The sequence below is a fragment of the Haemaphysalis longicornis genome, unplaced genomic scaffold (genome assembly GCF_048455015.1).
Source record: "Haemaphysalis longicornis isolate Haplotype H1 unplaced genomic scaffold, Haemaphysalis longicornis Haplotype H1 scaffold_1, whole genome shotgun sequence".
NCBI classification, from domain to species: Eukaryota; Metazoa; Arthropoda; class Arachnida; order Ixodida; family Ixodidae; genus Haemaphysalis; species Haemaphysalis longicornis.
Window position 1 is genome coordinate 266411961 of NW_027526203.1, and position 13752 is coordinate 266425712.

Here is a 13752-nt window from a genome sequence, read left to right on the forward strand (position 1 = left end):
AATCAATCAATCAATCAATCAATCAATCAATCAATCAATCAATCAATCAATCAATCAATCAATCAATCAATCAATCAATCAATCAATCAATCAATCAATCAATCAATCAATCAATCAGAAAGTTGTACAGTGGTCTGCAAAAAGTGAAATAAACAGTTTCCGTCTCGCTATCTATTTAGTATTAGTGTTTTTCAGCCTACTCAAGATGCCCACGAAATACAAAAAAAAAAAAAAAAACGCGTGACATGCCCGCTCGCGCGCCGCGATTGCAGTGCTCCCAAACGTTCCTCAGTAAGCTGAAAAACGCTAATACCGAAATACGGAAACTGTTTCTTAGGACGTTTTGCAAACCGCTCTGCAACTTTCTAATCGGGCTTTTTTGCCTAGCTTCGTTGGTTGGGAAGTTGGCTAATTAAAATGGACTAATTACGTAATAATCAACACAAAAAGAATTGCGTGACACACTACATACAAAATTGAGCAAAATACATTTGGTCGCGTCATCTTAGAGTGCATCGGAATATATATATATATATATATATATATATATATATATATATATATATATATATATATATATATATATATATATATATATATATATATATATATATATATATATATATATATATATATATATATATATAGAAAGATAGGTCGGCAGTCTGAAAAAATGCCCGCCGGGTATTCACCACTTTCTTTCTGACTCCAAAAATTCTTCATCTGTTTCTATGACCTACCGCATTCCCCCCTTTGCTTTCCGAGGTTTTCTTGACTGCCAACCCTTATTCTATATATATATATATATATATATATATATATATATATATATATATATATATATATATATATATATATATATATATATATATATATATATATATTGTAAGCGCAAGTGAATGTCCTATGTCCCTCTTGTTTCTATGTTGTACTAAACAAACACACTATGCTGTCGGAAGTAGCCGTTTTTACGAGATCTTATCGCACACCCTAAAACGCCTGTTAACTCGCGCAGCGTTTGTATACCGATGGTCGCATTTCATGAGCCCTTCCTGGATATGTGGACAAACGTGATGTCAACGCTGATGGCGGATACCATCAGCGTCGGCATCATACGGACATCAAACTCCAGTTATCATACGGACTGGTATGGTACCACCTCTGACAACATATTTCTACTAGCGGGTCGTGCATAATCATCGGCTTAAAGCCGAATTTTCTTAGTCCCAATCTGCATAGAATGCGGGATACTTAAATTCTTACCGAAATGTTTAGCTCCCTCAAATTGTTCGCCAATGGTTGGTTCAGAGTACGGCGACAAAGGTAAGAGCTTCCAGCCGCGACCGCCAAAGTGCCAGCACGCGTCCAAGACACGCGACGGCGTGTTATATGTGCGCCACCAGGCAAAAGATTCGCTGATATAACCGCGAAAGGAGAAGGAACCATTTTTTCCTTCATTGCTCGGTGCAGAGAGCGATCAAGCATGCACAAATTCCAGCATCCCCTTGCCACGGTCGGTGAGCACATCATATAGAGTTCGAACAGCGTAGATACTCGCGGTAACACTTCTCCAAGCATCCTCCCCCGCGCAGTACAGGTTGCGTCATATTGGGTTGCAAGAGCGATTGACAACGTTATAGCGAACCATAGCGAATCATAAGCGAAGTACACACACGCACGCCTGGGAGCGCATGCGTGCTCACCTCTGCCAGGAACCATCGCGCGACCGCAGCTGCGACGATAGCCTGTGGAACGCAACCCTGACGTCGCAGAGACTGCTGCGCTCTCCGTAGCTCGCCTCCGGCACACTCGACGTCGTGTCGCGTTGTTCACGGCCGGCCGGACAGACGCAGCGTGCCGCTGACGACGCCGCTCATTGCCTCGCAGTGCGTTGCTGCCGGCGCCACAGAGTGCAGCGTCGCCAGCCGCCGCTCGCCGCCCCGGCACTCTACGTGCGGTCGTCGGGTCCGCGAGAGGTGCGCAGGGAGGAAAGCAGCGGCGCAGGGGGCATCCCCGCGGAGTGCCAAGTTTTTGTTCGTGCCCTGCGCGCTTTGCTCGCGCACATGTCCCGGCCGTCGGAAATAGCCGGCCTGCGCGGCGGCACCGGACCAAATCACGGCACCGCGCCGGCTGGATCAAGGTGTGCTCACTGTCCTGACCAGGGGCGGTCGCAGGAGGCTGGCTCGAATTCGTCGTCAAGCGCGCCGAGGCTACACCAGGGCTTCTATGAGGCGCACGGGGCTCGGAATCGATTAAACCGCACTAAGAAACGTGCATCCATCGCCGCATTAAAGGATCTTGTCTGGCTTCTTGCATCAGCAAAGGGCTGTTTTAAGGTTTTGTATCATTGTAGACGCGCAGAGCCGCAGAACGCCAGAGCGCCAGCACGATGTTTACTTCAGAAACATTCGCGCACAGAGGAAGAACCATACAGGCAGCGATGTAAAAGCTACGCAATCGGGCGAAGAAATCAACGCATGGCATGTTTACCTAAAGCTAGTAATTTAGGCGAATACGCGAACTAGTTCCTTGGAGAGTGGAGACCACACCTCTTGCAAGAGGCAACAACGCAGTGGCTGTCTCGCCTGTTAGCTGAGCCGAGCCAACAGAATACCAGTAGAGCAGGATGCTGGAGCGGTATTAATGCGTAGCATCCTTTGCCAAGTACCCTCACAGCCAGGACCATGTAGCGCCCTGCATTTCCACAAAAATGCGTAACTGGCGGAAGTAACACATTTGATCGTCATAATAGCGTAAATGGTGCTACATGGTCGAACATAATTGAGAAAAACCACTAAGAAGAAAAAATTTAAAAAATTAAAATAAGCACAAAAATGAACTGAAGAAATCGAAATGATGTACCTTATATATTTCCTTTAGATAACCAAGGCAGAACGAAAAAAGCCCGGGAAAGAGTGCTGCAAATACGAACTGGAAAAATAGCGGAAATTGGCAAACCGTAAAAGTAGTTCATCGCTATAAGGATATCAATTTACTTCATGTGAGAAAAAACACAAAATAAAACTTAAAAATAATAAGACAACCCAATGTCTTTGGCTACTCATAGCCAAATGTGGCTGTAAAGAATTCACAATATAGACAAGTGGCATAAGAATGTTACGCACTAATACACAATTCTCTGAATTTCTGCAGATTTTTATACGCCAATTCACAACTGCTCTCGCGCAGCTAGATGCTTTATGCGACCGAATTTAACGAAATGTAAATGTCTGTAATGACAGAAATAAGAGTGCGCACGGGGCTTTTGAAGCCAACCTATCTCTAGAATCTATCATCATCAGTGTTTCATCGAGGACGTCGTCATCACCGACGCCTATCGTCATTTAGCGATCGGCACGCGCTCATGCTGTCTTCTTTTCAGTCGTCATACAACCTTCCGACCACTCGGTCACTCTCTCCCTTGTCTCAAGGCCTCCTCAGTGGTTAAGGAATCCCAACTATTGATTTGTATGGGCATCTGTATGTTAACCGGGATATTTTTAAATGTTCACGATGCCACCACCATTAAATTTTCATAACAGAAGACATTTTAAGAGCTGTCTGTACGTGTTATGTTTGGTGACAGAAGCCTGTGTCAGTGATGATGTCCCCCAGTGCCATTGACCGACGAAGAGAGGATTCTTCAAGGAGGTGGCCGGGGTTAAAAATGTTGGACAAGGTATGTCTGCTTTAGATGAATACGGACCGGGAGAGTTTGGTGTAATGTGTAGTTTGAGTGATGTTTGGCGCAGAGGAGCACAATGGGATGAACGTCGAGACAGAGCTCATCCTTTGCGGACGAAATCTGTTTCAAACACAAAGCCAGTAAAACAGCACAAAGGACGAGACAAGGAAGACCAACAGAACAGGCAGCGCTTCGTCCTGTTGTTCTTCTTTGCTCCATTGCGCTGTTTTGCTGTATTTTAATATGCACCAAAAAGACCAAGTTTTTACTTTGTTGAAGATTCAAATACGTCACCGAATAAAAACGTGGTAACGTGGAGCGAAAAAAGCCGACCGTTAGGCACGCACATGTTAAAGGGGTGCTGCGAAGTATATCTTGCAGCGCATATTCTATACGTAGTGGTCTTCAACCTTCCATCGTTTCGCCATGAGCGTTATCCTCAACAAGGGCTGACCACCACCACCACCACCACCACCACCACCACCACCACCACCACCACCACCACCACCACCAACAACAACAACAACAACAACAACACCAACAACAACAAAAAAACGAAGCGAAACGCGCCGCAGAGACAGAAACGTATTACGGATGATCGCCGCATGATTACACAAGTTGGCACGCGAGACAATTAAGACTGCCACGTCGCGGCCCGGTAGGCATAATGCGTGGTGCCCTTGGGCCAGATGAAACCACGGGGAAAGTTATGCTGGCGACCGTGCACGGTTGCAGCGCTACACGAAATGGCACGGTTCGGGCGTTCAGCCTCGACAGCGAAGGCTTAGCCCTAAACCGGGTCAACTCCGCCGGCAAACCCTTTCGTGCTTCAACTCAGGGCACGCAACTGCATGTATTGGTCAACCAAGAGCATCGCGGTCAAGCCGAACCACAGAATTTTCTTAACGGGCTGCTGAAGAGCTTTTAAAAAAAAAATGTTTGGGGGCATTACTGTATAGTTTTCTTGACACCGAATTCGATAAACATGTTCATTTATTGTGTAAATACACCCAAAATACCTTTTTTTCGTCAAAACAAACGACCCCTACTCGGGGCGCGGTCAGAGCCCTGGCTGCCTTCCGCGATTGGCCGGCGGTAGATGACGTCATATTCGGAAGTGCCGGCGCTGCGGCGACCACTTGGTATGAAGAGCTCATACGAGCCAGAAAGTCCTCTGGGGAACGGAAGAGGCACAAAATCTCTCCTTGGAATAGGAAAGCCTGAGGGAAGCATAAAGGCAACATGTTCGCCCGCGGCGAGTTTTATAAAGGGGTTTTCCTCCGACTCATGGCCGACTTCGGTTTCTCGGATGCAGGGAACTTGTGCAGATATTGGATCGCCGCTTTCACTGCCAGCGCTCATCACAATTCCTAACACAATTTTTTAACACACCACCATCCCCTATGCGATATACAGGAACTCTAGGCCGAACTAGAGTTCCTGTATATCGCGTAGCAGAAGAGTTGCGCGTCTGATTGCCACATGCCGCGGGTTCCAGTTCGACAGGAAAGCCCGCTTTCAGTGCTGCGCACAAGATCCCGTATTTAGTCAGTTCTGCTCAAATGAGCATTGGTGGTTGTGTAAGTGGCGGCAGCGGCGGCGGCTCAGCTGATAAGCAGCCGAGAATCGTGCGCCAGTTTTTGTCCGGCCGCTCCTCGCCGCTCCTCCTAGCCGCTGCCGCTGGCGCGGCTGCCTATATGTGAGAAGGGCGGCTTTCCCGCACGACCCGGAACTCAACATGGCGGATGGACGCGCAACTCTGCTCCCCTAATGGAGCTATATACAGGGACTCTAGTTCGGCCTAGAGTTCCTCTATAGGGAGCTATATAGAGGAACTCTAGTTCGGCCACCGCTCCCTTGCTCCGTTAACTTCTGCGCGGACCTGTACACAATACTAAACTAGAGACACCCACCAATCTTTCTAGCCACGTAGCACATCGCAGATGGAACAATCCCTGCAATGACAGTGGACGCTGTAAAAACAATTAAAAAGCTCCCATTTACACAACTATAGTGACCCCGAATGTATAAAAAAAACCGACCACCTCCGATCGGCGTCTGCTGGAAGAAAGGACCTGGGTGGATAGTGGGTGCGCGAGGAGATTAAGGTGCTGAACTTTGAAAATGACATGGGGGATGTGCCAACTGTGAGAAGTGGGGAACTGCGGGGTGGTGCGTTGGAATCAGTTGCCTAGGGGTCTGCAAGTGTTGCGTAAATAGAAGGGGATGCACAAGGCAACGGAGTGAGCTTATGTGCAGGTTACAAGACAGGCGTTTGCGCCAGGAAAACGATGCCAGATAAGCCACCAGCAAATCACGAATCGTTTTTAGACCTGCTTAGTTTATTCAAGAATGACTTGTGATTGGACAGCCACTTGTTTCGCATTGAGTGGCCCGACAACAAACCGGTCGTTGTCAAAGTTTTGCGGGATTAAGCCACTTTCCCGAGACAAGGCACTGACCAACAGGGAGCCAATTCTTAAGGAAGAAACGTTTTGCGAATCATAAGCTGTGTGATTGATTCACAAAGTGTTCGGTAGTAACGGTAGTTGGATATTGATCAAGGCCTCAAACAATATACAAGCCCACTAAGCGCTAGACAAGGTGGTCGACAGTATCGACAATACCGACAATCTGATCCCAAGAAACCATGCAAGCCGGTGTATAGGTAGCTTGTGTGAGGCCATCCAATACTCTTTTGGAAGCCCAACCGATTTTGACAGATTTCTGTTCTCAATATTAATTAATTACAATCTGTGTGAGCTGTCTTGCTTCTGAGCAAGACAGAAGAATGTACCATAAGGCAATCACGTCGTTCAGTTTCCCCACATTGCACTCAAGTGACCTGTGAAACATGGTTAATTAGCGCGATAAAGACGGGAAAATAAGGAAAGACCACACAGTACTAGCGCTGGACATCAACTGAAATTTTTACCACACACATAGGAAGATATACAGGAGCGGCGCATGCGTGAACATGGCCAAAGCAACGAGAAAAATTCGCGACAAAGTCAAGTGGTGCATTTTGTTACGCACGTGGCACGTGCGCATTCAGATAATCACAAGGTCAAGTGGTGCACCACTTGACTTAGTCGCGTATTTTTCTCGTTGCTTTGGCCATGTTCACGCATGCGCCGCTCCTGTATATCTTCCTATGTGTGTGGTAAACATTTCAGTTGATGTCCAGCGCTAGTCCTGTGTGGTCTTTCCTTATGGTCCCGTCTTTATCGCGCTAATTAACCATGCTTCACAGTTCGAACCAACTAGCCCACATTTATGCGTTCTCAAGTGACCAGTCCATCCCACCGACAAATGAAATTTGCCGAATGACAACAACGTGAATACATCTGACTCACAAATGTGATTTGTGCTGTGGAACAGCGCAATATAGATTGTTATGCCTGCATTGCTCTGTGCCAAATGCGCACGCCAAACGTATTAGTTGAATATGGTTATCGACATCGTCCTTGGACGAACTTTTGCATAAATCGGCCAATCGTGTGCATTTTGGTGAAGATGAACCACAGGATTCTCTTAAAGTGTACCAATCAGGGACTCTAGAGCTATACTACCTTAATCCAAAATGCACTAATCAGAAAGTGCCAGTCGTGTTCGTTCTCAAACGCGATCACTTGCGCGACCAACTCTGTGCAGCACGCGTCACAACTTGGCGTATTATTTCCTTATTGTGAGACAAATAAGTAAAGAACGCATTCGAAATTTAGCCCACTATACGCACTTGAACGGTCCAATAGCAACAAAGACACGAAGGTCAATGCCCCGACGTTTTCATTTAAACGAACCATACGAAGCAACAAAGCGACAACTCAAGGCTGCATAACCGGACGTTGCGATTGTGTAAGAACGTGATGGTTCCATCCGTACACGCAAATACCCATATTTAAGGCCCCGTTTTCGTTTTGCAGCGCCACGAACATCATGTGTGCAACACACGTGATGAGGGGGGGGGGCAAGTACTTTACGGGCATTGATACCTGTACATTCCACGCCCTGTAGAAACGGAACTCTGCGATGTCACACACACCGCGCCTCCGCCCTGGAACGAACGCAAATGCCCAGCAGCTACCGGTACCCGACTGCTGCGTGCGTGAGCCGTCATGTGCATAAGACAAGCTGGCGGCTAGGTTGATACCCACGCGACAGCATGGCATCATACATTTTGAGAAACCGCACGCGGCAAGGTAGTTTTACATTACAAAGCGCTCGTGCTCTTCAAATTGCTTGATTGTTGAACACTTTCAGATTATGGTGTTGTTCAGCTTCACCACAATACACTTAATTGATCAATTAGGGACCTATTCTCTACTCCGTGAAATCTTCGTGAATTCGTGAATCCGCCGTAAGCTTTGTCTGACTGGCTTTGAGTTTGGACACGTGCTGCCGGCTGACAAAGCGGCTGTGTGTGCTTTCGTCATTTTGACGTTTCAGGACGTTCCCTGGAACCGGTCCTAATGTTTGCATTGTTTCTCTCTACTGAAAGTGCATAATTATAGACCGGCATTGAAAAACGAGATGAAGTGCAACAGACATGACAATGTGGGCCTGTATTTGCTATTCAACAACAATATGGCTTGCAGGCCACGCCCTCTCTGTGATAGGCTGGGAAGACGTGACGTAATATAAACAGTTGGCGGGAACGCATACATCGCACACTGGAAACTCCAGCGTACGTAAAAGTCGCGTGATTTTACGTAAAAGCTAGCAAATGGCGGTTGCCATCGCCGTGAAATAGGGCGAAAAATTTCACCGGCCTTCAGCGCCGTGAAATCACTGTGAATTTGGAACAGGCGCAGTTACGCACCACACGCGGTTTAAAACTGTTTTCTAGTGAAAGAAATAATAAACTGCTTCCAAGTCTGCAATAGCGGAGCATAAAAATAACGTCCCGTTCTTTGTTATTTTCAACCTATTTCCAAACGTAAAGTTTGGAAATAGCAGTTATTGGTTTGGCGTAACAGCAGCACAAGAGGGCAGTATACAAGCGTCTCTATTAGCTATATTACAAAGAACCCAACTCATTGCACTTGTGTACACTTCTAGTACGCTAGTGGGTCACATGATCAAATTCAAGAGAGAAAAAAGAAAGGCGGAGGGTTGCATGATTTATTTTTTTTTTGCCAGCCTGAGCTGCCGCCGTAATTTTAGAATACCTAGCAAGTGCTTCAATATCTTCTATGCGCCATATCTGATAGCTTGGTAGTGATTTTTGCAAGTAAGCGTCAAATTGCACTGCATGTCGTCAGGGCTACACGTGCACACGTCACTGATTGCTTACGTTTTGCGAACGCAGGTAACATGGCGAATTCACGGAAAATTCACGAAGTCGAGAATAGGGCCCCAAATGATATTTCGGCGAATGGTGATGTCAGTCATACGGTGCGATTCCAAAGTTCAGTCTGCGCTGTAGCACCACGCAGTGCTAAAACGCAGTTAAGATTCTTGAGTCAAATGGCATGCATGTTGATGTTGTTCGCTGAATTTGCTTTGTTGGTGGCGTGTATTGGTCACTCGAGGGCATTGTGGTGAAGTTGAACCACGGGATTGTGTTAGAGTGTATGGATGTATGTACCATAAAGGTTGTGCCCTGTACACAACTCCTTTCTAAATAAGCTTTAAAAATAGCCCCTACCCAATAATACTGCAGCAATGGCACTCACTAGAACACAGTGCCGACCAATGAAATAACTGCTTGTGTACGCATAAATCAAAGTGATCGCTATGTTTTGGAAAGCGAATAGATGGGCCCGAGAAAAAATCCTCAACGTTCCCTGGTTATCTCACGGTTCAGATTAATCATTCTTAAATATCCTTTCATAATTATCTAAACTTCACGCAGTTAGCTGCTTGCTTACCCACTTCGCTACAATATACACACAATGTGCGGCAACGTTGTTAACAGAAAATGCGTCCAAGACCTTGCGCCATCAGGCACGAGAGGGGAATTAGGCTGGCCTTGTGGGCAGTGTATGACGCAAAGCAAACAAAGGCGCGGAGCCACTCGCCCAACGGTAGTTACAATCTCAAGCGTAGACCCGACAAAAAAAAAAGATCCCCTTTCCCAGGCCTACAAGAACCCGTCTTCATTGCTGCGTGCACAGGCTGTTTACCTGGTCGGTCCATGGCGAGGACGAAGTCTGCGGTAACGACGGGTGCAGCGAATCAGCAAGGATGTTCTGCAGCACTTGAAGAGGCCTGCGATCTTCGGCGGAAGCGTGCAGTGTTGGCGTCCCCGAGCCGCGATCTCCCGCTCTTCCACCGCGAGTGGCTCACAGCCGGTCCCGATCGTGGCCGCACTGGTGCCGAGGATTTGAAACCCGTGGTCGCGGCGTGAACAAGGCCCTCGTGCGGATGGTTGTACACGTAGAATGCAGGGACGAAACAGGTGACTGACGCGAGCCGCCCGTGGCGGCGCGGTAGGCCGCGATACCCCTCTGCTTCGTCTTCGTCGCCTTCTCACCGGCGGAAAACAATGGCGACGCGCTGCGTGGCACTCTCACACTACGCGGGAACCCCAGTCGCGATCGCTGAAATGGCTGACTGGCAAAAGGAAGAAAAAAGAAACGAGAACGCGCTGCCACGAGTTGTCCACCCTCGTGCAATTGAATAGGCAGTCACGCGATCTTCGCTGTCTTGCTCGTGCCTGTATGGTCTGTGTGGCAGAGACGTGGTCCTAAACGTACTTGAGCTTTTGAAATTTAAACTTGATATTTTCTTCTGTGCTCCTAACATCGTGTTCTATTCATCAGCACAAGAAGGACCGACGCACACGTCTAAAAGCCCTAACTCCAGCTGGCTACCTCAGCCGCCTACCTCCTATTCCCCGCTCAGGCGAAATTTTTATTAACAAATATATTGCAAATTCAGCGTACACACCTGAAACACTTCGCAAGTGGTATACCCCTCACCTGCCCCCTCGATGTCCTTACTGCCGTACCACCACTCCATCAGACCTCACACACCTAGTTTGGTGGTGCCCAGCTTTCGCCACGCACCGTACATTTAAATCTCCCCAACCCCATCCCGATCCACAACAAACTGATGCACAACTATTATATGAAATAGCGGTTTATTCAATTAAAAGCGGTCTGGCACGGGTTGTTTGAGCGGGTCCTCCCCCGAACGAACTGGTGTATGGGCACAAACCCTATTGCTATCACCATGAACTGGCCCATGAATTGCAGGTTACAAGAACTGGCCCAGTTATTGAGTCTACTGAGAACGACCAGCATTTATTTGTATATATTCTCTTACCCTCCCTCCCCATTCCTTTCCCCCATCGTGACCAGTGGTCATCCTTTTCTATTAAAGGTTGTCTCTCTCTCTCTCCCCGAACCCGTTCATGTTCTGTGCTTCTGTTCTTTTTTTAATTCGGCGGCTCCACTGCGTCCTTCCTCGTCTGTTATGAATCGGAAGTTATCTGCACTGACACATGCCATCCAGAAAGCGGAAGTAAGGGATCGAACAGGAAATGCTTGGAGGTTTCGTCCCCACTACCCCGAGTGGAAACGCTGTTTTGTGAACACAGAAGACAGAGAGAGAGAAAAAAAGAAATAATACACGAGCGCCAGCCCTGATAGAAATCACTTAATTTTTGCCATAACAGTCTCAATTATTCCATTTACCACGCTTATTTGTATTTGGTATGGTGTTTTTTCAGCTTGTGTTCCCTCGAGGTATCATCGTCATCAACATCACCGTATTTTTTTCTTAGTGTTTGCTTGCGGAGGAAAAGAGAAAAAAAGAAGGGGCTGCAACTGTTATCTTCCTTTATCAATATTTCGCTTTTTTATTCTTTTCCCATTCTTTTCGCTGGGAACTTTGTTTTCATGTCTGCATCATTATTTGATTTGATGGTTCCGACAACCGTACTTAATTCGATCATGACTGGCGAGACCTGGGGGCACAGTTCTCAACTTCGTGAAGTCGTCCTTTTAGAACGGAAGCTCTTATTTTTCGTCGGATTTTAGTTCTGTCTCTCGGCTTCGGTCAACAAAATGTATACATATGCTGTTGCAAATTTGAAATCTCCAGGAATTCCAGCTTCCTCTAGTCTTAACTCTTCCACCACGACTTTTATGAGCCCCTTCTTATCGCGTTTGGAGACATCCACATTGACGCCACCGACGGAAAAACAGACCCTGGCTCATACACACTTACACAACATACATTTGTGTGAAATTGAATAAGAATTGATGAAGCCTTCCCGCACCATGCTAGAAATTCTGCCAGGAATTCTGGCCTCCTCTAATCCAGACTCTTTCAACATAAACTGGATGAGACACTTCTCGTCTGGTTTCGAGACATCCACATTAAAGTCACAAAAGACTATCACCTGGCAGTGCTGGTCACAATTTCCCCCGGGAAAAATGTCTGCGTACAAAGTTCTCGATGTCAGCTCTGGGTGTGTTCGGAGATATGTATACGCTTAAGATAAAAATTCCGTTTGTTGTTTGTATACTACATACATTCCCACAGCTGGTCGTATTGTTCTGGCCTGCCTGAATTAATTAGGAGTCGAGAGAGACAAATAGAATATACGTTTATTATGAGCGTAAATGCTGATGAGAATTAACTTTTACCGGTTACCGAAATCAATTGGTTTATTTTGGAGCCGGCCGGGAGGAGTCGTCGGTCCAGGGCCTTACTGCCCGCCCAGGTCACGAAAACAACCAGAAAGTCTGTAAACCTGCTCGTCTGTGTTAGTGGCCCTTGTTTGAAAGAAATCTCGGATTAAAAGGCTGAAAATAAGGCCAGTAGGTCTACTCAATTCCTCATGGTCCTCGTGGTATTGCAACGGTATTTTTGACTGGGCCCTTTACAGCCCTGCGGTGCCATTTCGGTAGCCTTTTTCCGCGCGAAAGCTCTATTAGCCCACTTCGGTAGATTCCGCGAGAACGCGCTGTAGCCTCAATAATGAAGCCTCCAGTATTTTCCAGTTTATACCTGGCTTGCGCAAAGGTTGGTGCGCAGCATAGGGAGGAAGTGAACGTACGTATGGGACGGCCCAACGTTAGGCCTAACGCCACATTTGGAGGTAGTTGAAATTACGGGGATAGATCGGTCTATGATGATGATGTTGAAGATGTTGAAGATGGCTCGCTGATCGAAGGCACATAGCTGACGACGGTCTACTCCACAAACTGTACACTTTATTACAATATTTACAGCTAGGTTACAACAGCTCGAGGAGAGCTCGAGACGAGCCCGCATCAAGCGGGGCTCTCTCCTCCTCTCTCCACAACAAACACCTTGGTTTTAGTAAAAAAAAAAAAACCACGCCTCCAAGGAAGGCGGAACCAAAGAGACAGAGAAGGACACATAATAAAAATATCTGGCCATTCATAGGCCACACAGGCGGAGCTCATAATTAAGCAATTGGCCCACCCCTTGTTCCAAACTCCTTTCCCGTTCCCACGCAAACTAGACGTCAATACTCAGAAAGGATTCCAACCGGAAGCCGTGAGACGAAAAACAAACAAACTAACCAAGTCTGACGCGTTCTTACACCGATTCGGGAGTGGCCCCAAAGGGCCCGACAAGGCCTACACTCCCCGAACCCCACATGCCAACAAACGCCTGCGGCGTGTCGCCGCTTCTTTACCACAGGTCGCTGCCGCCGCACCATGCCGGTTTCCGCGGCCAACGGTTCTGAGAATTTATGTCCAGTTGCGCTCCGTTTCCAATCATCCCCGAACTAGCCATTGCAAAACAAAACAGTGCACATGTGCTACAATTTCAAAAGCCATCGCCGCCGCGGCAGCCGCTTTGACATCCCGCGTTGCCCGCGTCTTGTGACGAGTCCATCCAGCGATTTATGACCCGACCGCTGCGCTGCCGCTATCGGTCCCGCGCCGCAGCCTGGACACTCAATGCGCCCGGTGCGAAACCACATGGCCCCCGCCCCTCGCATGCTTCCGAGGACAACCGATTCCCAGTTGCCGCCGAAGCGCTAAGCGGTGTCCGCCGCCCCAAGAGCTTTAAAGACAACAAAATGCACTCGAAGAAAGTGTTTCCATCTGTGGCGCGTCGCGCCCCTCAAGGCCGGC

The 13752-nt window shown here is 47.5% G+C and overlaps 1 protein-coding gene and 1 long non-coding RNA gene across 4 annotated transcripts in view; one reads left to right on the forward strand and one right to left on the reverse strand.

Moving 5' to 3' along the window:
- Positions 1-13752, reverse strand: part of LOC144145404 (long-chain-fatty-acid--CoA ligase 1) — a 130521-nt gene that overhangs the window by 87361 nt on the left and 29408 nt on the right. Inside the window, exon 1 of one of the 3 annotated variants that reach the window (XM_077677035.1) lies at positions 9814-9841. The exons of 1 other annotated variant lie outside the window; for it this stretch is intronic. In XM_077677035.1, the coding sequence (XP_077533161.1) occupies positions 9814-9826 (13 nt within the window). In that variant the 5' untranslated portion in view covers positions 9827-9841. Of the gene's footprint in view, positions 1-1703; positions 1947-9813; positions 9842-13752 lie in introns of those variants that run through there. One more of the 3 variants, XM_077677028.1, reaches the window with a different exon arrangement.
- Positions 1-13752, forward strand: part of LOC144145445 (uncharacterized) — a 61617-nt gene that overhangs the window by 26267 nt on the left and 21598 nt on the right. The gene's annotated exons all lie outside the window — the stretch shown is intronic.